Here is a 27174-nt window from a genome sequence, read left to right as displayed (position 1 = left end):
GTACTGCAGGTTATTAAAAGTGTGAAGACATATGAAGGGGTTGCAGGCGGTACAGGGTCCCATACCTTTGTGTCTGGCCCACGGCTCTCCTCGCCTTCTTTTCCTTGGGCAGCGGGTGCCAGGATATTAATAGTGCCTCCGCCGCATTAGAGCAAGGTGGATGCCAAGGGGAGATGCCAAGGTTCAACGGGTGGGGCGGGTGCGAAACTGAGGTGGGGGCGAGGGCACCGTCCCAAAATAGCGGTTCCGCAGGGTGGGTATATAAGGCCCGGCCCGGGGGGACACCCACCTTCGTCTCTGGGTCACCCATCGCCCCTCAGCCTCCACAGCGCCCCCGGAACTCACCCACCGTAAGTACCCATGGACTTGGAAAAAGGGGGACAGCAAGAACCTGGTGTGGAAGGAAGAAGGGACCCTCGAGTCGCCACACACGAGGGCATTCCGGAGAAATGGAGGGTGAAAGGAAAGGGGGAGTCGGAAGTAGAGATGAAGCGGAAGAGTGACGTAGCACCGGTGCCACGGGCCCTAGTTTACGAAAGGAAAATGGTTGACTGCAATTTCAGTAGAAAAATGCAACAATCATTGGAGGTGAGCGAGGCCCATGATTCTCTGGGACCCGGTGCCACTGCACCTGCTCCTCCAGTGAAAACTAGGCCCCAGGAGAGAAAGCGGACGGGGCATAGAAAAGGGGGCAGAAAGGGAAGAGATGGACATTGAAACGGAAAGACAAGGGCACGACTGAGGAAAGTAGCTAAACAAGGATAGCAAAGCAAGGAGAGAGTTAACGTGATACAGAAAGAGAAGCGACAGGAATACAACAGATAAAAGGAGAAAAGAGGAGTGGCCGCAAACAAATACGTGAAAGATAAGGAAGAAGAACGAGAAAAAAATGAAGAGAAGCAATAGAGCAAATGTGTGAGCCAAATGAAAAAAGGATAGGGAGTTAACGAACGAAAGACAAGGAGGAAAAATAGATAAAGATAGAAATGGGCAAAAGAAAGAGAAAAATTGTACAATAGAGAAAAAGATAAATTGTGAAAGAAACAAGTGGAGAAAGAACCAGGGCGTGTATGTACTGACACATTTCCCCCCAAAGAATGGGCAACCTTTTTGACACATCGGCCCCGACAAGTAACTTGTGGCTTTCACAAAAAAAAGAATTCATAGTAATACGTGAACTGTCAGAGATAAGAAAGAGAAACACCAGAGGAAGGACGAAGAATGAACGAAAAAAGTGAAAGGACGCACACAAGAGTCAAAGGAAGTAGGAAATAAGAGAAAGAAAAAATGAAGAAAAGAGAAAAAATAGGGAAATAAAGAACGACTGATAAAGGGAAAAGAGGAACGAACCAAGGAAAGAAGTAACCAAGTTTTTTATGAGCTTAAAAGAGGAGGTAGAAAGAGGAAGAGAGAATTAACAATTAAAAAATGGAGCTAAATAGAAAACACATTTGAAAGAAAGAGCGCCTCTGTTAACGTGTGGTTTTTAAGAGCTGGAAAGAGAGTGCAGGAAAGAAAGGAGTGAAATAGGTGAAACAGACCCTCCCAAATAAAGATAGCATCTAAGAATTGGTTTAATTGGCTCCTTCAACTACCCAAACAGAAGACAGACGGCGCTGCAGAAGCAGCATAGGTGCATCAGCAGGGTTGTGTGTGAACCCCAATACTGCAATATCGGGGCGCTTCATAGCTCTGTGTCATTTTCCCAGAGCTGGAATAACAGAAAAGCAACAGGTCAGGATTGAGAAACCTAGACCCATGTAATTTCTGGTATTGGAATAATGGGGCGCTGCAGGTTAGGGTTAAGGCGCATTGACATAGTCGTATGTGGGCTGCAGTACTTGAATAGTAATGGGCACGAAATATTAGAACTGAGGTATCTTAATATAGCCAAGTGTGGAACCAAGTACTGGAATGCCAGTGATGCTGAATGTTAGAATGGAGCTGCCCTGGTGATAATGTGGGCGGGGCTCAGCATGGGAGTAGCATTGGCTCGGAGTTATATAGAAGCCAGGAGTTCTGATGACCCTGTGCGTGGCCCTCAGCACTGAAACAGAAACAGACGCTGAATGTTAAAATTGATGGATTCTGGTGGCGCTGTGGTGGTTCCCATTAGCAGTGGCATTGGATGAAGGGAGGTGAACTGGCTGAGCTGTGGTGGTTCCAATTAGCAGTGGCATTGGACAAAGGGAGGTGAACTTGCTGAGCTGTGGTGGTTCCCATTAAGAGTGGCATTGGACGAAGGGAGGTGAACTGGCCGAGCTGTGGTGGTTCCAATTAGCAGTGGCATTGCACGAAGGGAGGTGAACTGGCGGAGCTGTGGTGGTTCCAATTAGCCGTGGCATTGGACGAAGGGAGGTGAACTGGCTTTGCTGTGGTGGTTCCCATTAACAGTGGCATTGGATGAATGGAGGTGAACTGGCTGAGCTGTGGTGGTTCCCATTAGCAGTGGCTTTGGATGAAGGGAGGTGAACTGGCTGAGCTGTGGTGGTTCCCATTAAGAGTGGCATTGGACGAAGGGAGGTGAATTGGCTGAGCTGTGGTGGTTCCCATTAGCAGTGGCACTGGATGACGGGAGGTGAACTGGCTTTGCTGTGGTGGTTTCCATTAAGAGTGGCATTGGACGAAGGGAGGTGAATTGGCTGAGCTGTGGTGGTTCACATTAGCAGTGGCACTCGATGAAGGGAGGTGAACGGGAAACATCCTTTACAACGCAACTTTTACCACGCAGTGCCTTTACGACGCAACTTTTACAACGCAAACCATTACAACGCATTGCGCTGGGGGGCGCTCTAGGATAGGGAATAGATTTAATTTACTATCCAACACCTTCCCTAGTGTCCACGGGGACTGGAGTTGGAATTCACTATTCACTATCCAGCACCTCAAAGCGCTATGCGTTGTAATGGTATGCGATGTAAAAACCGCGTTGTAAAAGTATGCGATGTAAAAGCATGCGTTGTAACGTCATACATCCGAGGTGAACTGGCTGAGCTGTGGTGGTTCCCATTAGCAGTGGCATTGGATGAAGGGAGGTGAACTGGTTGAGCTGTGGTGGTTCCCATTAGCAGTGGCATTGGATGAAGGGAGGTGAACTGGCTTTGCTGTGGTCTTCCCATTAGCAGTGGCATTGGACGAAGGGAGGTGAACTGGCTGAACTGTGGTGTTTCTCATTAGCAGTGGCATTGGACGTAGGGAGGTGAACTGGCTTTGCTGTGGTGGTTTCCATTAAGAGTGGCATTGGATGAAGGGAGGTGAACTGGCTGAGCTGTGGTGGTTCCCATGAGCAGTGGCATTGGAGGAAGGGAGGTGAACTGGCTGAGCTGTGGTGGTTCCCATTAGCAGTGGCACTGGATGAAGGGAGGTGAACTGGCTGAGCTGTGGTGGTTCCCATTAGCAGTGGCATTGGATGAAGGGAGGTGAACTGGCTTTGCTGTGGTGGTTTCCATTAAGAGTGGCACTCGATGAAGGGAGGTGAACAGGCTTTGCTGTGGTGGTTCCCTTTAGCAGTGGCATTGGATGAAGGGAGGTGAACTGGCTGAGCTGTGGTGGTTCCCATTAGCAGTGGCATTGGACGAAGGGAGGTGAACTGGCTGAGCTGTGGTGGTTCCCATTAGCAGTGGCATTGGACGAAGGGAGGTGAACTGGCTGAGCTGTGGTGGTTTCCATTAGCAGTGGCATTGAATGAAGGGAGGTGAACTGGCTGAGCTGTGGTGGTTCCCATTAGCAGTGGCACTCGATGAAGGGAGGTGAACTGGCTGAGCTGTGGTGGTTCCCATTAGCAGTGGCATTGGACGAAGGGAGGTGAACTGGCTTTGCTGTGGTGGTTCCCATTAGCAGTGGCATTGGACGAAAGGAGGTGAAGTCTCAATACGTTTATTGTTTGTACATGGTTAATAAAAACCTTTACAAAATTGTAAAAACACCAATATATACATTTTAAAAGACGTGTTTACTTAGGCGTATCAGATTAAATTAAGTTAAAAGTGAAGAATTAATTGAGATCAGTTGGTGCTAGTCCTCAGGGCCGTGTAATGTTCGTCAAGCACTGTATAGTCTTTTCTTTGCCGAATCAAAGAACCTCACGACCTGACAGTTCAATTTAGTGTTATAGGTGTTAAAGCACAATTTGACTGCCTGCCAGCAGGACCGAACGGCATGTAGTTTAAAGAATGGTAGTAAAAAGTTATGCCTCAGGTCTTTTAGTCTAGGACAGATGCAAATAACATGGACAATGTCCTCCTTGGCGATTTTACACAGGTGACACTGCTGCAAAGAGTTGTTTCTTTCCCAGGGTGGGAGGTGAGGGAGTATGGGGATCACGCCTAGGCGTAGTTTTAGCAGCTTTTCTTTGAGTTCCCTTTTCATACCGATGTTGAGGTATGCTTGTGGTTGTATTTTTCCACAGTCACCCAACGTTATCCAGCCATGGGCCCCGTTTGCTAGATCCTGCTTGTCTTCGATCACTGAGATAATGCGAGCCGATTTTTTGGCGATTTTTTTTTAGGGACAAAAGATCTTTCGATGTTTCCCAGATGTCGGTCAGGCCAAGGACTTGGATAGATTCAAATAGGTAGTCTCTGGGGGAGGACTTGCGTTGCCGAAGTAGCTCTTCCCATACGTTGGAACTTAGGGAGCCCGTCTCTGCTATACGGATCTTGGGAGGTGAAGTGGCTGAGCTGTGGTGGTTCCTATGAGCAGTGGCACTGGATGAAGGGAGGTGAACTGGCTGAGCTGTGGTGGTTTCCATTAAGAGTGGCACCCGTTGAAGGGAAGTGAACTGGCTTTGCTGTGGTGGTTCCCATTAGCAGTGGCATTGGATGAAGGGAGGTGAACTGGTTGAGCTGTGGTGGTTCCCATTAGCAGTGGCATTGGACGAAGGGAGGTGAACTGGCTTTGCTGTGGTGGTTCCCATTAGCAGTGGCATTGGACGAAGGGAGGTGAACTGGCTGAGCTGTGGTGGTCCCCATTAGCAGTGGCATGGACGTAGGGAGGTGAACTGGCTTTGCTGTGGTGATTCCCATTAAGAGTGGCATTGGATGAAGGGAGGTGCACTGGCTGAGCTGTGGTGGTTCCCATGAGCATTGGCATTGGACGAAGGAAGGTGAACTGGCTGAGCTGTGGTGGTTCCCATTACCAGTGGCATTGGACGAAGGGAGGTGAACTGGCTTTGCTGTGGTGGTTCCCATTAAGAGTGACATTGGACGTAGGGAGGTGAACTGGCTTTGCTGTGCTGGTTCCCATTAAGAGTGGAATTGGACGAAGGGAGGTGAACTGGCCTTGCTGTGGTGGTTCCCATTAAGAGTGGCATTGGATGAAGGGAGGGGAACTGGCTGAGCTGTGGTGGTTCCCATGAGCAGTGGCATTGGACTAAGGGAGGTGAACTGGCTGAGCTGTGGTGGTTCCCATTAAGAGTGGAATTGGACGAAGGGAGGTGAACTGGCCGAGCTGTGGTGGTTCCCATTAGCAGTGGCGTTGGATGTTAGAACTGAGGTGCACTGGCTGAGCTGTGGTTCGGTCTTCTGGGTCTATTATTGGCTTAGCAGTGGCACTGAATATTAGAACTGAGCTGCTGTAACAGAACTATACGTGGAGTTCCCAGTACTGGAAAGGAGGCGGGCTCACAGGGTTATCATGGAATGCACCGAAGGAGCTGTGCCCGAGGTGCCAGTACTGGAACAGCAGCGTACCCTGGCTGTAAGAACTGAGACGCTCTGGCAGAGGCCGCATGTGTGGGGCTCTGGCCTTGGAACAGCAGTCGGCTTGGATAGTTTGAAGTGAGGTGCACTGATGGAGCTGCGAGTCAGATCCGGTATGGAGTAGAAGTGGTCACAGTCTCTAAGAATTGAAGTGCCCTGGTAGAGCTGTGTGTGGTGCCCCAGTACTGGAAAAATAGTGGGCACAGAGTGCTTGTATGGAGGTTAACAGAACTGAACAGTGTTTAGGGTCTCGGCATTGGAACAGCAGTGGGCACTGAGTGCTTGGAAGGAGGTACCCTGGCTGAGCAGCATGTCGGTACCAGGGCTAGAACAGCAGGGGCGCCACACACATGTTTGCTAGGTGGGATCAGCTTACATCTGGGGTCTGGGCCTCTGGGTGGTGGATCATTCCTGCATGCTTAGTAAGTTGCCCAGTTTTTAGATGGCAGTGTGTCCCAAGGCCGTACCCCCGAAAGGAGCGAATCCTTAAAGCTTTCCAGTGGGACAAAAGAACCGTCAGAAGAGGCTCAAGTGACAGACACACAGGGAGTGAGGCAGGTGCATAATCTCCGGAGGGCAGCATTCGTGCCACGTTTTACAGACATCTGCATGATATCCATTTACCTGTAATGACTGAAATAAAACTCATTTACATCCCGGTTAACCTCAAAACCTGGCATAGATCTATGCATCCTAGATGCAACCTTAAGCCGACAAAAAGACCCAGCAGAGAAGGCTTTTCCATAAAATTGATCCCTTTAAAATACATTATTTCAAGGGGGTAGCCAGAACATTAAAATGCCCCCAACTTCGATCTGTCCCTCAGAAGTCACCAGGGGAGCAAAGCGATAAGACCTACCCACCCCAGAATAGGTCCCTTTCTCCCTCCTTCCATCCATCTTTTAAGCCTTCCATCCATCATCCAACCATTCTCCCATCTTTTCATGCTTCCATACATCCACTCTTACACCATTCCATCCATCCTTCCTTCATTCTAACCATCCACGCTTTCATCATTACACTCTTACATCCTTCCACTCATGCTTACAACCATTCATCCAGACTTTTACCCATCCATCCTTCAATCTAGCCATCCATCATTTCATCCATACTTTCTTTTTTAGCCATCCATCATTTCACCTTCCATTTATCAATCCACCTGCCCTTTCTTTCACCCTTCCATCAAGGTTTCCATCCACCCATTCATCCAGCCTTTGATCATTCCATCCATTCTTGCTTTCATACTCCCATGCAATTATCGTTGTACCCGTCCATCCACTAAAAATGTCACCCTTGCATAACGCATCCTTTTCACTGTTCCTTCGTATCAGTTTATTCCTTATTTTAATATTTCTGTCCTTTCACTCTTCCGTCTTGCCCTCGCTCTTTCCTGCTCTTTTTCTCATCATTTCGCCTCCTGTGCTTTCTTTAATATCAATAAATCAATCAGTAGATTTTTAGAGCACTTCTTGTCACCCCTGAGGGTATCCAAGCGCCAGCAGAGTCCAATTGATTAGCCGAATAACCAGGTCTTCAGCGACTTTCAAACTCTGGAAGACATGTGGAGGTCGGTAGATGAAAGGGAAGCTCATTCCATGTGTTCGCTGCTAGGTATGAGAAGGAGCGACCTCCACATCTGCTATGTCGAATGTGGGGGTTGTGGTACAGAGAAAGGGGCACAGAGTGGAGGTGTGAGGGTGGCTGATGGAAGTTCAGGCACTGGTTCAAGGATGCCGGTCCGCAGTTGTGTTGGGCATTGTATAAATCGGTCAAGAGCTTGAACTGGCATCTTTTATGTACAGGGAGCCAGTGGGTTTCCCTGAACTAGGGGGTGATGTGGGTTCGTCTAGGGATATTCCGGCGGGTCTGTCAGCGATGTTCTGTACGGCCTGTAGTAATCAGAGGAGGTGGGCTGCGATCTCTGCATAGTGAGCATTGCCATAGTTCAGTCTTCTAGAGATGAGGGCCTGGCTGATGGCGTGCCTTGTGCTTTGGGATAGCCATTTGAATACCTTACAAAGCATGCAGAGGATGTGGAAGCAGGAGAAGCCAGAGTTGACCTGAGTCATCATGGATAGCTTGTTGTCTAGAATGATGCCTAGGTTCCTTGTGTGGTCATTGGGGGTAGGAGTAGGTAAGAGGTCTGTGGACCACCAGGATGCATCCCTTGGGGAGCATTTGTGTCCGAAAATCAGTACCTCTGTCTTGTCCTTGTTGAGCTTCATCCAGTTGGCAACGTCTGTCATACAGTTGTGGAAGTTGGTCTTGGTGTTGATGGTGTCTTCAGAGAGGATGAGTTGTGTCATCAGTGTAGCATATGATGTTGAGTACGTGTGTGCATTGTTGGCCAAGGGTATCTTTTAAGTGTTGACGAGGGTGGGACTGAGCTAGGATTGGGCTACTCCGCAGATTATTTCCTTGGGACTGGCTCCAAATACCTCACCTCTGTTATGATGTACTCTTAATTTCTTTTTGAGAGATTTTATCTTCCGAGGTGCAGACCGAACAGGATCATAAACAACTAACCAGTGTTTCTAATGTCAACCACACCCTCGCCCGCTTAAGGTGATAAAGCATGACTGTGGCAGGGCTGGGGGTTAATTTACAATGCCACTGCTTAACTAGAAAAGGTCAGAGAGAGGTCAAATCTGACCAGGAAGTGTCAAGTTGTCACAGTTTATTTCAAAGGACATGAAAACGATTTTGTGGTGTGCAGATAGCACTGCTAATTATGTTGCAAACCCTGATGTTAACTGCTGTGGTTGCCTAGACGTGATTAAAAACTAGACGTGAAGTTAGAGCTAAGGCGCCAATCATTGAGCTGTAAAACCTTGATTTATTGCCATTGGGGAATGTGAGTGGGTCAGCCATTTGCCATTAAGAGTGCTGGACAACTGCCACCTTCATGCTGGAAGTTCATCCTTGTCATGCCTGTGCTGCCCATTATAAGGATGTTGGGCTATGTGTTTGAATCAAGCATTGCCCACAAACATGGTAGTACATGATCCTTCCTCTCGTAAATAAGAAAATGAAAGAATGGAAAGGGATGGAAGTGGGAAGATCCGTTAAAGAGTATCCCCTGAATTTATACAAAGACACTGAAGCACTCATAAAAGAAGTCGAACAAATCAAATCCATAAAGTAGTGTGTGTAGAACATCCAATCCAAAGGGATTTGTCCATATAAATGTGCAGCGAATTCAATGATACATGTGAATATGTCATCCATACAACAGCCATCGCATGTTTTGTAATGAGCAGGGACATTTTCAAGGCAACTGATGTGGTGTATATGGTAAATACTATGTTAAAATCTTCATATCATCAGTTCATCCAGTATATTAGAGAATAGTACACATAAGGGTGTAAGTATGCTGGTAATATAAATTCAATCGATCTCCAATGTCAAAATGTTCTCTCTATTAAGTATACTGAGAGACAACTCTCTCAATAATTATGGGGGTGTAGTTCAGGAGTCCATAGTAGGCTCCCACTCTCATAACACGTTCCGTACTATGGTTAGTGCGGCACCTGAAACATGGACACGATCCATTCTCTTGTAAATGAGAAAATGAAAGAAAGGAATGGAAGTGGGGCGATCGGTTGAAGGGTATCCACTGGTTGGCAGTCCTGTCAAATTTCCCAGGTCCATACATGAAATGCTGCAGACTTGTAGTCATAGTAATTCCATTATAAACAGGACTACAAGTCCTAGAATCAAAGAAAAGGCATGGACTGGAGCAAACACATCACGCATGGACCTAGGAACCTTTGCGGCTATGGGTCGGTTACACCGCTGGACCAGCTTCCAAGGCCAGAGAAGTCAGATGGTATCAACAGAGGCCAACCTCTGCCTTACAAGGGACTGGGGCTACTTATCGAACAGAAGAGAGACTCTAGCTTCAGGAACATTCAATGACATGCTGAAGTGTAGTCTCCAAACCTTTGCCTTTGAAAGCAAATGCCCCAACATCCAGACACAGCTCAGGTGCAGTCCAATGCTCAGGCAAACCTTAGGGGCGTCAGGTAACCAGGCAAAACCCAGATGTACCACAGATGTAAGCAAAGATCAGGTGGAACCCACATTCAACATAAGCTCAGGTGCACCCTACCATCCAGTTAAAGTCCAGGTGCTTACTCTTAGTAGGCAAAGACCCCCTGTACACCATATCCAGTCACAGTCTAGGAGTGCTTATTTAGGAAGGCCAGGTAATACAGCATAGCATTCATGAAAAAGTATGGGAACACGAATCCCAGTAGTTCCCACCCACTTCAACCCCTTGTTCTTGGAGTCCAGAGTAAGTGCCCATGGCTGGCTAATATACCTAGAAATGATGAGGCAGTGCTGCTCACTGTCTCTTCTTCTTTCTTCAGATCCAACATGTCCATGACTGACATCATCCCCGCTGCTGACATCGCCAAGGCCATTGATGCCTTCAAAGGTAAGTGTGCCTGTCACGTTGGGTGATGAGAGTTGCTGGGACGTTAATGGTAAGAGAATGTGTTAATGGTTCTCCTGGAAGGGTGATGGGTTCTGAGACACTGCAGGAGGTTGAAGGCTGTTTGAACGTGATTGAGGTTGAGGGGTGTTGGAGTATTACATGTGGATCAGTGGTGGCCAATGCAAGATTCAACTAGGGGGTTCTGGGGCATCAATAAGGGGTCCCCAACGCATGCACATCAGGAGCCCCAACAATACATTTTTGGGCAATACATAGGACTAAACGGTACAGGGATGATTCAGGGAGGCAATGAGTACTGCGCTCATAGAAGGTGTCAAGAGTTTCAAAGGGAGAGGGTTTGCCAGCAGTTGACGAGCAGTGACTAATATTAGGTTGGGACTGTGTTAGGTGTGGACTGGAGATTTATTTATTTATTTAACATGTTTTATATAGTGCTGGCTGGACCCGGGGGTATCAGAGCACTTCACAAGAGTATTTGTTGCAATATGGCAAAAATAACAATGAGGTAGTATTCAGAAACTAATACAAACGGTAGAAAGCCTATGACATATTGCACAATCTATATAAAAACAAAGGAGTGAGTAGGGTATGGGAATGGGGGGAGGCAAGGGAGCGGGATCCTCACTTGCTCCCTCCTTCTCGTACTCTCTAAATTGCACTCCATATCTTTTTGCTCTCTTTTTCTACACCTCTTTCTCTGCAGCCAGTACCTCCCTCTACATTTAGGGCCTTGGCCCTCCTTAATATTACTTTATAAGATCACATCTATGAAACTAGGCTCTTCTATAGACACCTGCCCTATGTGGGTCATAATATCATAAGGAACTCGGCTGCCCTGGCTTTGATGGAAATTTGGAACAGCTCTGTCTGCTATGGTCCCAATTCTGCTGGAAGAAAGCTTTGATTACTACTCTGCTAAAAAAAATACCTTCTGTACATCCTTCCATCCTTTCCAATTTCAGATCTATATCACTGTTGCCTTCTCTTGCCCAGGTCTTTGACAGCATAATCAAAAACCAAATTTTTTAATACATGGAAACCTACTCTATTGTTGATCTGCCTCAATCTAGCTCTACTCTGGTCAATGCACACAAGTGATGATCATCTCTTCTGTCGTTGACATCAGAGCCTCTATGGATGATGGAATTGTAAATTGATACTTGTATAGCGCACTACTCACCCGCAAGGGTCTCAAGGCGCTTGTACGAATACCGCTGTGGAACCCATCCTGGCTTTCCCTGTGGGGTGTCCACTCCTGGGCACCCCCAAGGTGGAGGCCAGGCATCCTTAGCGTTGTGGGGGCCGTTGTGGAGATTAAGCAAGCTATTGCCCAGAGTTGCAGAGTGGGACTCCATATTTGGAATAGGCACCGAGGCGAGAATTATCAGGTCCGTGGAAATTTGAGTCCAAGAGCCGCCGAGGTGGGAATTGAACCCTGGTCCCGGGCCAGACCTCTGCATCAGGGTCTGCCGCTCTAACCATTGAACCACACTTCTCCAATGGAATGGCGTCCATCATCATCTTGCTAGATCTCCCTGCAACAGTTGATTTGGTTTCCCACTCCAGTCAGTCCAAAAACGTGGGAAAGAGATACTTATTGGATGTCACCAGGGCTTAAGCAGTGCCCTCTTTGTAAATCCTTCTTTAAAGCCTTAAGTTGACGGTTACCTGCAGGGTCATCACTCAGCCTCACCCCTTTTAACAGCAATGCTTCCTCCAATATCGGGCCTCATTAGGCTACGAGCTACCTATTTTTTATGTTGAAGACACTCTGTTGGTCTTTCATATGGAGGATGCTACACACTATGCGACAATTGACTAGCTGCTTGTTATCTGCATGAGTCTCAGCTCCCCCTGGCTCAGCGCTGCAAAGACAGAAGTGCTTGTCCTTGGCCAACTTTCTAACCCATTGTCACATCTCTGGTGGCCAGCAGAGCCAGTCTCCCTTCCTGATGCATGCTCATCAGCATGTAACTTTGGTGTTACTTTTGTCAGTAGACTGTCAGTCAAACCTCATATCGGGGAAAAAAAGTGTTTTGTTGCTTCTCCTCTTCTGCTCACCACTGACAAGAAAAAATGTTACTTGAAGCCTAAAAGTCATCTCATGTTGACTACTGCAACTCCTTGCTACCAGGACTCCCCTTGTATTTTCTGTCTAGACTTCAGGTGGTTCACAATTGCAGCTGCACAGCTTATGTTGGGTCTCAATAGAAGCACTCGTATTTCTGCCCACCTTGCATCTCTTCATTGGCTTCTAGTAACCAAATGTGCCCCTTTGAAATGCCTGTGTGTGTGGCTGGTGATTTTTAGAATAAGGCCGACCGACCTTTAGAGATATACTTCTAGTTGAACCCTACACTGATGAATGGGAAGTGTTTCTTCACGTATCTGACCTCGAAATCCTGGAACTCAATTGCTCATTCGCTCTGCCAAACAGGTTGGATGTCAAAATATCGACCTGGAAAAATATAGCTTCAAATTATAGATCTGCATACTATTGTCGAGGTAAGCATATTTAGGGGGAATAGATGTACTATTCTAACTCCACATCTGCAAACATTTGTGATATTGTGGAAGTTGATTTCTTGGAATCGATCATGTTGCCAGTCGATATTTTAGGGTCGATAATCACTTTATCTTTTTTTTAAAAATGAAGACCTCGCTTTTCTCTGACTGCCACTCACTACGCGTAACCTCGTGTATGTTGCAACAGGACGCCCTGTTCCTAGACAACAGTGCTCTGTACAAATAATTTAAAGTCTTTGTCTAGATCCAGGTGCAAACATATAAATCTAAGTCGAGTGGTACGAGGCAAGTGAAGGGGCTGGGAAGTTTGGGGGTGCCCAGGGAGAAAAATCTTTTTACACACGCATATTATTCCAAAAATACAAACTTAGAAACAGCAATTTCCTCAGTAACTGGAATATTTATCTGGAGAACTGCCGGGAAAGTTAAAGTCAACCTTCCACAGTCAGCTGGAAGGGGTGGACGGTGATAGGAAAGTCATTTGGACATGGCCAGAGGGAAAGGTTGTTTCTAAATCTGATGTGACTCTTCAAGTAATAGACTTGAGATTTGCCAGGTAAAGAGGAGTCGTTGGATCTACTGGGTGCAGATTTGGGGTACACTAGGCCGGAAACAGATTTAGAATCTGTCAGGGCAGGATGAAATTCTGGCCTAGCTCTGGGAGATGGGGCAGCATAAGACCAACTCCCCACAATGGCGCCTGGATGTCATATCAAGTCCAGAATTGGGACTAAATCTGAGTGCAATTCTTTTAGACGTTGTTGGCTAATGACTAAAACTGATCAGCAATGGGGCCTGCCTATTTTCTATGTTCACAGGAAATCCCACATTTAGCATTCTTTTGTTTATCTTTGAAGGCCACCACGAAATACGCCCATTAAACAGGTACAGACGTACAGTGCACTTCATATTTATTTACGCGCAGAAATAACTCTGTGGAAGCTAAGCACACAATGAAGTCAAAATAACCACAAACCGAATTAGAAAATATTCGAATTGACGAAATACCTTGGGAGATAATAGCCAAATCTCAAGTTTACTACACATTTCTTGGGCTCATATGGAGCAGCGAGCCGGGTGGATTTAGAGAGGGGGCTTTTGCCCCTGGTGTAGCTCATTCAAAGGTGCTGGGGCTACTCTGCTTAGCACAGCCTTTACTACGCTCCTCTTAGACTATTTCCAGAGAGGGGAGGAGCAACCCTGCTTTGTCACACGCTGCAGGCAGGTGGGAAGTTGTGTGGGGCCTGTGCCAAAAAACTCATGCGGCCACTTCACAGCACGAGCACCTGTTTCTAAGTTAATAAAAAAAATATCCTCTAGGGAAGGAGATAACATATTTGCTCCCCTCTCATTAATAAACAGGAAAGGCTTCTTTCATGATCTATAATCCATCTCGGCCCTGAGAAAAAGTGTGACCTGGGCAAAAATGCCTCCTTTAACCTTCTTCTGAGTACATGGCAGGGCTCTTAGAGTGGGAGTAGGACTTAATGGTAGAGGGAGCAAGGAGGAAGAGGAAAATGAAGGCAAAGGAGAGCTAGGTATAGGAGAGGGAAAGGAAGGGATAGCGACAGAGGAGATGCAATGGAGAAAAGGAGTGAAATTGATAGGGATCGATAGGGATAGGAGACTGTGTAGCGGTGACTTTCTCCCACCCGGCTGTTCTACCCAATGTGTTGGTCAATATTCTTCCGCCACAAAGAAGAAGTGGGACTGTTGTTCCGCTCACTTTAAAATTCTTCTATGGTGAACAACAAAATGTAACATTCCCTAGGACCCCGGGGCCCGTATGGGACACTGTGAGAAATAGACGAGCAATAAAGGCTCCTGCTAACGAATGGGGAATGCCTCTGGGAAACAGATATGAGGCCCTATCGGGGTTAAACGATTGTGATTGACTTGAGAGGGGAGGTAATATTGCATGCTCTATCCCACCTGGCGAATACCAAGTGGGAGATGCCACAGTTCAGTTGAATACCTCGACAAATGATATTTCCACACCTCAGACAAATGTAATAAACAAACAAAATACTGTGGAGGTTTCACATGGAACTAATGATCTCTACGACCCGCCTGTATCCAATACTAATATTAGTGTAAACGTAAAAACATTTTCTAATTTGGTGGTAATGGAGAATTGTATGAATGTAAGTATTCCATCCCAAGATTGTAGGGTTAGTCAAATCACTAGTATGGAAGAATCTAATGTTAATGCTTTTGCTCATTTTTCCCTGGTGTCATGGAATGTTGCAGGCCTAAAAAGTAAAATCACATCCTTGGACTGGCTAGCATTCCTGGATACTAAGGATATAATCCTTCACCAGGAAACTTGGCAGGTAACCCCAGAACCAAAGCAAGGTTACCTACACTTTTATATCTCGGCTATTCCAAGCTTACGGGGAAGGTCAAAGGGGGGACTGGTGACATGGGTAAAACAGAACAGTGGGTACTCTGTTTTCCAGTTGGTTACAAATAGCCCTGATATTTTGCTAGTCAAACTCCAGCGACATCATTGTAAAGATCTTTATATCTTTAACATCTACTCAAGGGGTCTTCCAGGCGGTAAACCCACAGAGGCAATTGACCAATTAGATATCCTTTTTAAGCAATATTGTTTGAACTGCAACATTATCGTTGCCGGTGATTTTAATTGTTGTTTTGAACCCTTATATAATTATGATATAGATCTTACGTTGGAAGAAGATTATATCTGGGAAATCCCTCAGCTGTCCTTATTACCTATAAAAAAGTGGTCAGAGGCCGCATTGCAATTAAAAGTTTTATGTGTGGAGCATGGGTTGCGGGCCACTAATGGAAGAACGGGTTCTGATACACAGGGTGCCCCTACTTTCAATAATGGCATATCACATTGTCGCATTGACTACATTCTTACTAATAAGGAGAATTGGTCCAGTGTTGTTGATATGTGGATAGAGCTACGGGCGGAAAGTGATCATGACCCATTAGTCTTGTTATTTAGGCTGTTTGATCTATCAAATAGCGAAGTACTAAGGGATAATGTGCAAATTTCCCTTTCAAACGACCATAGACGTATTAGATGGTCAAACTGTGTAACAAATGAAGAGAGTGTTGCAGCTATGAGGGACTTAACTACCCAGGCTATTACAGATCTAAGGAGCAACTCCATTGTGGAGGCTCCGGTATCTAACGTCAGTAGGATCCACGATGTGTTTTTTAATAAATTGAGATCCTTCTTTGTTAAAAAGGTCACCAAAAGACAGTGTAGGCCAGTGAGGAAGGAGGACCAATGGTATGATAAATCCTGCAGGGCTGCTTACAGGGCCTTGTCAGATGCAGTAAAGACTAAAGATATAATGAAGATAAAGGATGCCCGAGTCATGTATAAAAAAAGACAAATTAGGGCAAAAGGCGAATGGGATGATGGCTACTGGAAGGATCTCCTAAGAGCCAGCAAAGAAAGATCTATGTCCTCCTTCTGGGACATTGTTAAGTGGGGAAGGGGGGTTAAAAGAGGAGAACCCATGAACCATGTGTCACCAGATGCTTGGGTTTCCCACTATGCGTCCCAGTTCCCCTCTGAGGTTAGTGATGAAGATGGATGTGAAGCATCTTTGCATATAAATCGGAGTGCTAGCTATCTATCTTTCACTAAAGCTGATGTTCTAAAAACCCTGAACAACATCCCAAAAGCAAGGGCCCCAGGTTTGGACTCGGTTCCTGCAGATCTATTTATGCACGACAAGGACCTTTGGGCTTCCTATATCCAGCTGCTAGCCAATGGCATTGCAAAGGGCTCACCTATCCCTAAGTCCTGGAAGGGACCTGAGATTACCCCAATCTTTAAAAAAGGGGAATGCTCGGATCCAGGAAATTATAGGCCTATCAGCCTTATTGCATGTATCCAAAAGGTAGTGGCGAGGCTTGTACTGCTGCGCATCCATGGCTGGATAGACGAACAAGATATTTTGTCACCCTTACAGGCAGGGTTTCGCTGCCATACTAGCACTATAGATCAAGTTTTTAGATTTGTTTTATTATATTGGAGGGTAGTGGTACTTGGGGGGGGGGGGGGGTATGCTCTTTGCAGCCTTTGTTGATCTTAAGTCAGCATTTAACTTGGTCCCTCGTGCTAAGTTGTGGAAAGTTTTACAAGAACAGGGTATCCCAAATGAAATTCTGTCTTTCTTAATTAGATTGCACGAGAACAATTTTGCCCAAGTCCGATGGAATCAGCAGGGTAGCGTAACTGACAAATTCCCCATTGCAAGGGGAGTACGCCAAGGTTGTGTACTAGCCCCAACCCTCTTCTCGCTATACATCAACAGGGTGATCAGGTACTTTGAGCAACAACCGACAGACGCACCTAAGTTGGCCGGAAAACTGATCCCCCTGTTGATGTTTGCGGATGATACTCTGTTAATATTAAAGACACAACAGGGGCTCCAGAAGGCTATTGGAGTCTTTGAGGTGTTTTGTGCAGACCATGGTCTTGTTATCAATACAGCCAAAACAAAATTCATGGTTCTGCACAAACGGAAATATGTTAAAGGGAAGGTGGTTATGGACGGGGTTCAACTAGAACAGACCCAAGTCTTTAATTACTTGGGCATTACCCTGTCATACAAGTTAGATTGGAAACAGCATACCAATCAGCTGGTTACGAGGCATGCACAACTGACAGGAGCACTCACCAAGGAATTTTATTCATCACACACCAGGCCTATCACTCCCGTTTTAAAGATTCACAATGCAAAGGTTGGAGCAGCGGTCCTTTATGGGGCAGAACTCTGGGGGCTTAGCAACCTCACCAAGTTGACGGTTGCCCAAAACAATTTTTTTCGCAACATCACTGGTTTACCAGTATCCACTCCCTTGATACCTCTCCATTATGACCTGGGATCTCATAGCTTCGAGGAAATGGCAAAATATAGATCAGTCGCCTACTGGAGGAGACTATGGGTAACCCCGGAACTCCTCCAGTATGCCCAGGGCTTCCTCGAGGTTAGAGACTTGGATAAATCTCATAAAATTCAATGGATGAGGGAGGTGAGAGCAATTTATACGGCTATGGGTCTATCTCCATTATGGGATGACCCTGTTAGGAATGTCTTCCCACCCAAGAAAACACTTTGTGATCTGTATTGGAACATGGTTGAGGCTAAGACTTTTGGATGTCTTATTGAACCATCTTTTACCACCGATTTCTTAGAGCTCAAGCATGTACCGGCCCTAGCACCCTACTGGGATTGGATTACCCATTCCAGGGGAGAAGTATCACCAGATGAGGGTGGGGACACTACCACTAAATATTTTAACTGTAAAATGGCGTGGGAACCAAAGTTCGGTGTGCCCTTTTTGCACTGACCAAAGGGAAAATATTGGGCATGTATTGTTTGCCTGCCCAGAATATAATGTACCTAGAAGATCGTGGCTCAAACCGATTTGTGTTCAGTTAGGCCTCAAAACTGCTAGTGAGGCCATTAGGATTTTAAGAACTGATACTTCTCAACCAGTTGTTATAGCCATGTCTAAATTCTTACACTGGATGTGGATAATTCGGGCCCGTAAAATGAGTTTGCAATAACCCCAGGGCCAGTTGTTATATGCTGCTATACGATTTTGTAATTTGTATTGAGAAACCAATATATCTAGCATTGAATGAATTACCTTTTTAATACTGTTTTATCTTTTTAATATAAAATATCTAATCTTTGTAAATATGAATGAGCTAGTAAGCTCTTTTTTTTTTTAGATGAAGTTGAAATGATCAATTGTTGATCTTACTATCTTTTGGGTGGGGGATGAACTTGTAAATGTCTTTTATGATTGAAAAATATCGAATAAAGACTATTTTGATTTGATTTGATAGGGATCGAGTATGAGAACGATAAAAATTGCGTGAGAGAGTTGATGAACCAGTCTCCTTAAAACCCTTATTTGTAACAGTGCCACAATTCCATTTCATGCCTCATTGTACCCACCAACTCGAGCAATATCCATGCTCCATTGCCAGCCAACAGACCTCCAACCTACCCAGATACAAGTCTCAGTTTCCATGCATCATTTGCCCCCCAGATCCCATTGGATGTCTCCCGCTGCCAACGTCAGTGGAGTCCAAGCTGGTCACTACCCGCCTCCACTTGTCCTCTCCTCATCTAGTTCCATTCCCCATTTGTTCATACTTCCTCGCACATCACCAGTGTCCATGCATCGTCACTTCCAACAACTAACGCGCCCTCACACTGCCCCAGCAAATTAATCTATCCACTCTTAAAATGCCACCTCCCTAGTGCCACTGCCCACCACCACTTTCATACATTGCCATCTGCACCAGTAACAGCCCTCAATTACTCGCCTCTATGCAGCCGCGCCTGCTGTGCTAAGCCTTTGCCGACACATCCCAATTTATCTACCCAGTTTTTTCCTCACAGTGCAATACATAACATAGGAAATACAGTTACTGTGATGCACTCAGCACAATGCCACTTCTTGCTACGGCAGTCACGTCCTAGGTTATGTCTCCTTAATGCTTGAGCGCCTATGTCCTGCCCCACGTTTCCTAAGTCTCTTAATATTCCCCAGAGCACGCGGCGTGATTGAGTGGTCAGGAATGAGGCTAGGGCTCTGTCTAGGAATGACACTGACCAGATTTCCTCCTCATCCACAGCTGCCGACTCCTTCGACCACAAGAAGTTCTTTCAGCTCCTCGGACTGAAGAAGCGCAGCCATGACGATGTCAAGAAAGTTTTCCACATGCTAGACCAGGACTGCAGCAGCTTCATTGAGATGGATGAACTCAAGTAGGGAGGCAACTTGTGCATCTTTTTTTCAACATAAGGCACCACCGAACAGTGCATAGTTGCATAGGGAACTGCTGCATCACAAAGCAGCAAATAGCTACCACAGCTCACAGGATAGCATCATATAGTTGACAGAGCCCAAGCAAGGCGCCATTTTGTACATCAACACTGCAGGACAATGTGCATGACACTGCTGCACAGGAGAGAGCTGAGGGGGGCATTGCTGTTTGGGGCACAGCTTGACAGTGAGTCAATTCCAGCATACAGGGGACAGCTACAAAGGGCGTTCCTGCAAGGGGTGTACCTTCCTATAGTTGACGAAGCTCAACCAAGGTGCCATTTTGTGCATCAGCACTACATGACAATCAATGTGCATGACACCGCTGCACGGGAGAGAGCTGAGGGGGGCATTGCTGTTTGGGGCACATTTTGAGAGTGAATCGATGCCAGCATGCAGGGGCACTCCTGTAGAGGCCATAGCTTCCTATGGTTGAAGGAGCTCAAGCAAGGCACCATCTTGTGCTGCGATGCACACAGGGCATAGGTACGGGCTGGCTAGACAGAACAACCAGCTCAGGGCACCGCTAAACAGAGAATACGTAACATTATACATGAGATAGTTGCACAGAGTATTGCTATTCAAAAACAGATACACAGAGTACCACTAGATAGCATATTACTACACAGAGTGTAAAGCGCTGCACAGAGGTCAAGTAGTTGTACACAGAGAGACTGCTGTTATACAAGGGTAACACTAAAGAAAGAGCAGACAACCAAGCACTGGTGGTGAAAATACAGCAACATGACAGGAAAGCTAAAGTGAGACTGATAATAATGGCGGGAAAGACAGCTATAGATTGGCAATGGCATCACAGCCACGTGTAAGACTACTTACACTCTCCCCATCTCTTCTCCTCAGGCTCATTTTGCAAGGATTCGCCAAAAATGGGCGGCCGCTGTCTGACAAGGAGGCCACGTGCCTTCTAGCTGCAGGAGACAAGGACGGCGACGGCAAAATCGGCGTAGATGGTGCGTATCACAAGAAGTGACATTTCGTTCGCGCGCTGCCTTCCACAATTGTGGCGGGTGTATAGTAGTTGCATCGGTACCCTTGCCCCACAACCCTCCACCCTGCAGGGACCGCGGGCCTCCCGCAGTGTACCAGTAGGCCATTTTGAAACACATTGTCCCTAAAAAGGCTAACGCATGATGTGCTATGGTACCAGTACCACCATTTGCAGAGAGCACATGTTACGTTAAAATTGCCTTTTTAAATGGCCACTAAATTAACATTTAACAAGTAGCTTTAGTACTTAACCCATGTGGCCCACAAGCATATATTCATCATTTGCGCATCACACGAATTCTTTGGTTTGTTTTGATCCAATTAATATATTTGTTTTTGTTACATTTCAGAATTCCAAAATACAATGCATCTCATTTGTACTTTATTTGCCGCTGATACATTTTTACATATTTTTAGTTTATTTACAAGCATTTAGATTTTCTTGTGTGTTGGAAAACGTTTGCCATCCTGCAGTCTTTCCTGTCACACTTCCTGCACACTATCAAGATTGTCACTTGGTTCACGCTACAAAATCGCCTCACTCAGCAGTGAATGAAAGGCAAAGTAAACACCAATTTCCATCTTAAATAACAGCAAATTTTCATTAGACATTAGCTGTCAATTGATGTCTGCTTAACTAACAGCAAAGGAACAATTATAAACAAAATATAAAGGCCTCCTTGTTACCCATTCGTTATGAGGTATAACTACAGTTATGGGCAGAGGGTCCCAGCCACACCCCTAAGCTCCCACCCTAGATACTAACCACACCCCTGAGCTGCCAATCATTACGCCATGCTCTCAGCTGCTTCGCAAGACTAGGGGCCTGGCGACTAGTTTGGCGGTTGGGATACTCTGTCACAAACATGAGCGATAGCCCGTCCCACCGTATTATGAGTTCCATTATATATAAATATATTGGTAGTGAGTCTGTTTGTATTATATGATGCTAGTTACTTATTAAGCTGCTGAATTAAGATCCATGTATTTTTAACCCCTCCAAGATTTTAATGAACTTTTATTATAGCTATTTAAATTTTTTTTCTCTTTGTATTGTATGTTTTTAATCTGTGTTCTTTTATAATCTGCTTTTGGAGATCGAATAAAGATTATTATTGATTGATTATTGAGTTCTGTTATATCAAAAGGAACTTAATGGAACTCATAATATGGCGGGTGGGATATCCATCACGCAGTGGCCTAGGAAGGGGGGGTGCGGTGGGTTTGTGCTGCCCCGGGTTGTCATCACTGAGGGGGGTGACAAAATGGCAAAAATATGTGTTAAACACATATTGTAGCCATTTTGTCAAGCCGGGGGTGACAAGAAATGTTCCGTACCGGGTACCACCTGACCTTGCTACGCGACTGCCGTCACGTTTGCGACAGAGTATCCCATCCGCCAAACTGGTCATCAGGCCCCATGCCACTGCTCCTTGCTCATGCGCTGCCTCAGTGTGTGAAGTATATTGATTGTACCATGCTTCCCTCTTTCTTGCAGAATTCACAACTCTGGTGGCAGAGTGCTAGATGTGACCCCTCAACCCTCGTAGCCCCTCTGGGCCCCACCATATTTATTTCTCCTGTTTTTTATGCCGTTCTTCAACCCCCCTTGGATCTCTGTGATGGAAGATGCTGTAATAACACCAGAAAATAAAAGGTCAACCCCACCACCTTGCTGTCTCTTTTTTGTGCATATTGTGGGATGGTACTGGGCATTGCAATGTGAGACCAGCTCTCTAATTAACTTCTGACACTCCAATTACATGGTAAGATTTCTCACTTACTTTCCCTAGGGTGTCCTGTGCCATTCCTGGAGGGCAGGAGTCATGCCATATTTTAGGATATCAAAAGAAGGTACATTTACACACAGTGAATCTAAATAGAACTCATTTACCCTGAAAATCTGACATGGACCAGACGAGAAGCATCGTTAATTGCATTTTAAGGCCTTTTAATCACTGACCACAAATCAGCAGTAGGTCATGCCTATGAAAACAAGATCACACTGTTAAAAAGAAAGCATGCAAGGCCACATCAGAAACAAGTGGAGAGATGAGATTGCTGCTGCGGATTGAGGAGCACAGGCCTCTGGGCACAAAGGCACATGATTAGGTGCAGGCGGAACCAAACTAGGACAATTGCCAGAATACAGGGGAGAGACATGTCACGCCAGAGAGACCAATACCACAGGGGAAAGTTGCAGATGGCATCAAAGAGAATGCAAGAAAATGACAGAAAAATGACCCAAGTATAGCGATATAAAAAGCAGTAGTATGAGACAGATCTTCAGGGAGCAGTTGGGAGTAAAGGGGTAGAGTAAGGCAATCAGAAGCTAGAAACGGGTGGGAATAAACCACACCAGTGGCTGGGAGCAGCAGAGATGCCATGGAACCCCATGGCATGTACTGCACCTTTAACCAGTCCTGACTTTCTAGCCTTCAGTGCTTTGTCACAGTTGGTTCGCAGACGGCACACATGCCAGCATTTTGAAATTCTGAAATGGGAGATTATGAAAAGGGAAAAAAAATGAGAGGACTCTATTTTCCCCATTTGCTTACATTGATGCAGAGGCAATTTCAGGTGGGAGACTTTTATGTTATGCCTATTTGTATAGCACACTAATCACCTGTGAGGGTATCCAGGCGCTTTGCAGTGAAGTAGGCTGCGGTCTCTCAATGAGAAATGTTTTGAGAAGCCAGTTCTTTAACTCCTTACATAACTCAAGAAGCGATGAGGAGGCTTTGATGTGCTGGGGAGGGTGTAGTGGAAGGTACGACTTCCTACTCTGATTTTATGAATGCATGGTACATGTGCTAATGAGAGTCTGGCTGAGCAAAGCTGCCTGGAAGTTGGTTGAAGTGTATGCAGGTGTTGAGGTAGGCAGGGGCGATGTTGTCTAGTGCTTTGTATATGTCTGTGTAAGGAGTTTGAACAGAGTGCATTTGTATATTTGTATCCAGTGATGTTCCTTAAGGTGTGGAGTGACGTGGGTGCGGTGAGGTCGTTTCAGTAAGTCTTGCTGCAGCATTTTGGATTGTTTGGAGCTGTTCAGGAGCTGTTTGGTAATTCCTGTGTACAGTGCGTTGCTGAAGTCAAGTCGGCTGGTTATTTGTGCAACTGTTTTCCTGATGTTCTCTGGTAGCCACTTGAAGATTTTTCGCAACATCCTCAGAATGTGTAAACAGGTTGGGGTCACCACGTTTACCTAGGCTGTCATGTAAAGCCTGTTGTCCAGGATGTTTTCTAGGTTTTTGCTGTGAGTGGTGGAGGTTGGTGTGGAACCGTCGTCTGCTGGGCACCTGGTCGAATCCCAAGCATAGGGCTTTCTTCTGAAAATCACAATTTCAGTCTTGTCTGAATTGAGCTTGAGGCAGTTGGATTTCATCCAGGTGGCTACTGAGGTCATGCAGGTGGTGAAGTTGTTTTTTGTCATGAGCGTCTTGTCCGTAGGGGAGAGTATCAGTTGACTGTCGTCGGTGTAGGACAGAATGTTGATACTGTACAATCGGAAGATGTTGGCCAGTGGGATTATGTAGATGTTTAACGAAGTCGGGCTGAGAGAAGATCCTCTGGTGACCCCACAGGTGAGTTTCCTGGCTTCAGATGTGTATGGTCACATGCTGACTTTTTGTGTTCTTCTCGGGAGGAAGGATCAAATTCAGTTGTGGGCAGGTCTTTACATGTTTCGTGTAGTCAGAGTCCATGACGAAGGCCGCTAAGTGGTTGGACAGGATGAGGGCCGCTATTTCTCCTCTGTCTAAGATTATCCTGATGTCATTGGTTGCTACGTTGAGGGCATTCTTAGTGCTGTGAATGGGTCTGAAGCCTGATCGAGTGATGTCCAGGAGTTGGTGTAGGTCAAGGTGGTGGGTGAGTTGTACGTGATGGCTTTCTCCATGACCTTGGCCGCGGTGGGGTGGTAGGGAGATCAAGTGATAGTTTGCTGTCAGGGTGGTGTCTGCTGGAGGTTTCTTTAGTAGTGTGTAGACAGCTGCATGTTTCCAGGTCTCTGGGAAGGTTGCAGTGGTGATTGAGGTGTTCAGGATGCAGGTGAGTACTTCGCTGATTGGGGAGGCGTCCATGTTATAGATGTGGTTGGGGCAAGGTCTTGGCGGTCCTGGAGTGGATGGTTCCCATGATCCCATGATGTTGGCTGTCTCTTCCGTGGTAACTGTTTTACATGTAGTCATGGTGTTTCCAAGGTTTTTTATGGGTAGGCTGGGAGGCAAGGCTGCTTGGGATTGGTTGAAGGTCAAAATTCTTATAGATAGTTGTGATTTTGTTGCTGAAGAATTCTGATAGTTTGTTGCATAGGTTTTGTGAGAGGGGGATGCTGTTGGTGGTGGAAGCTTGTGCAGTGCCGTTTTTGACGATAATGATTTGAGTTGCTACCTGTGCACTCAGCTACGGCCTTCTTGTTTTTTTTATCTGTTGGTGGTAGCATTTCAGTGCCACTTTGAAGGTGACTGTCGGTTTCTTTGTAATTTGTTCTCCATATTCTATCCTGTTGTTTGCAGTATTGTTTGGTTGAACGAATTTCCTCTGTGTTTGAACTGGCCTGCTTTCTGGTTCTCTTTTGGTTGTTGTGGTTGTGGTGTTTGTGGAGTGCAAGGTGATCCACTTGTCGAGATGTTTGATGTTGCTGTTTAGCTTGCCAGTGACGTTGGGGGATGGTTTAGGCACCGGTTTTGGGGCAGTTTGATTCCGAGATGCTGCACCAGCTACAGCTGTCCAGGCAGTTTTTGGCGGGTTTTGCTTGGCGAGGGATGTTGATCTGGAAGTGGACGATGGTGTGGTCAATCCAAGTGGGGGCCACTGTTACGGTGATAATGCTGCCATCTATGGGGGCAAAGATGGGTTGAGGGTGTGTTTGGCAAAATGTGTGAACCCAGTGACATGTATTTAGTCTAGCGAAATGTTGTTAGTCCCATATGGTTGAGCTGGGGTCTCTCTGGTCTTCCAAGTGGAAATTGAAGTATCCTAGGAGGATGCAGGTTTTGGAGTTGATGGTGAAAGGGGAAACACAATTGCAGATGTTGTCAGTTACATTTGCATGTGGTCCAGGCAGATGGTAGATGAGAGTTCCCTGCAGGGTGAAGGTTGCTGAGATTCTCAGTTTAGACATTTTCCAAGTAGGTTGTTCTATTTAAAACCATGTTTTTCCAAGATGGTTTCCTATTGAAAAGCACCACCAAGTAGGAAAATGTATCAACCACTTCCATCCTTCTCCTATCTATATGGAAGCTTAAGGCTTTCTTTGGACATGGCCCAGCAATTTAGAATCATTCATGCGAAGATCTTAACTGGCCATAAATCGCATATACTCCTCTATAAGCTTCTGCAGTGCCAATGGACTCCTAGCCAGAAGCACTGCATTGTCTGAATAGAGGAGTATAGGTAGGGGGGTTGACTCAACATATGGAACACTTTCCCCCAGTACTGCATGCAACCCATTTGTATACGAAGAAAACAAATGGGGAGCTAGGATGCAGCCCTGTCTCACTCCTCTCTTGATGTTAAATGGTCTTGTGCATTCCCCTTCTCTTTCAAAACGACGCACACGGTTGCACCTATGTATAACTGCCTTATGAAGGTAATGATAAGTAGGTCCACTCCCATATCCCCCATGATTGCCCATAATTTGCTGTGAGCCATACAGTCTAATGTGACTATCAGACTCATAAAGGCCATACATAGCTGACCATCTTTGGCCAATGAATAATTAGAAATTATCATGGTAAAGTTTTGGCACTGATCAATCATTCCCTTTCCTTTCTAAAACCATACTAGGTCTCTGGTAAGACTTTCTTTTCCCCTACCTTCCTCAATCCTCTAACCTATTTAATCTCACCTGTCCCTTCAATTTTGCTGTGCTATCAATTAAGGATATAAGCCTATAATTTTGTTGGGTCTAACCTATCCCCTTTTTTGTAGATTGGTACAATTATTGAGTGTTTCCATGTTGTTGGAGGACTCAAGCTACAGCATTAAATACGTTTGTCAACACAGGACCCCATAATTCTTTGGTCTTTAAAAATAAATCCACAGGGACCCCATCAGGCCCAGGTGCCTTCTGGGGGCAGTTCTGGCCAGAGCTCGTTCTAATTCTACCACCTTCACAGTTAACTGAATATTGATTTGCTCTTCCATACTTTGATTATTATTTGCAGTCATCTTATTATTTGTTAAGATATTTAAAAAATGTGTAACCCAGCCATCCCCTTCTATATAAATGTATAACAACGGCCCCCCCTCCTCTTTTAGAAAAGGGGCATTTACCACCTTCCAAAACTCCTGGAAATCCCTTTTCTTCAGTCGTGTCAATGTTGGGTGCCGACTTGGCAGTCAGCCACGGTTCCGTAAGAAAAGGATGTCCCGGTCGTCGCCATACAGAATGTCCCAGATTTCCATGAAGTGTTTGATGAGCAAGTGGGTGTTGAGAAGCATGCATGACAGTTTGTCTTGGTGTTGGGGTTTGCTAGCGAGAGTGGGAGGTGTACTGTGTGTAATTTGGGTGTGTGCGTATGTGGGTGGTGCTAGCATGGTGGGTGGGTTGTTGCATGTGAAACGATAGTGGGAGCAAGTGAAGGCTCCTTCTGTGTTGAGTGGTGTCTCAGCAGCTGGGGGATAGGCATCCTGGGT

General features: G+C 45.9%; 1 protein-coding gene across 1 annotated transcript; it reads left to right on the top strand.

The window, feature by feature from the left end:
• Positions 1–266: 266 nt before the first annotated feature.
• On the top strand, positions 267–22199 carry PVALB (parvalbumin). Its single transcript, XM_078683846.1, has 5 exons — positions 267–350; positions 10073–10140; positions 19334–19466; positions 20386–20495; positions 22031–22199. Exons 2-5 carry the CDS (start codon positions 10080–10082, stop codon positions 22057–22059), a joined length of 333 nt encoding a protein of 110 aa, XP_078539972.1. The 5' UTR covers positions 267–350; positions 10073–10079; the 3' UTR covers positions 22060–22199.
• Positions 22200–27174: the final 4975 nt, after the last annotated feature.

This window comes from Lissotriton helveticus, chromosome 1_1, assembly GCF_964261635.1.
Source record: "Lissotriton helveticus chromosome 1_1, aLisHel1.1, whole genome shotgun sequence".
In the NCBI taxonomy this organism is placed as follows: domain Eukaryota; kingdom Metazoa; phylum Chordata; class Amphibia; order Caudata; family Salamandridae; genus Lissotriton; species Lissotriton helveticus.
This window is presented reverse-complemented; position numbering and strand designations above follow the sequence as displayed.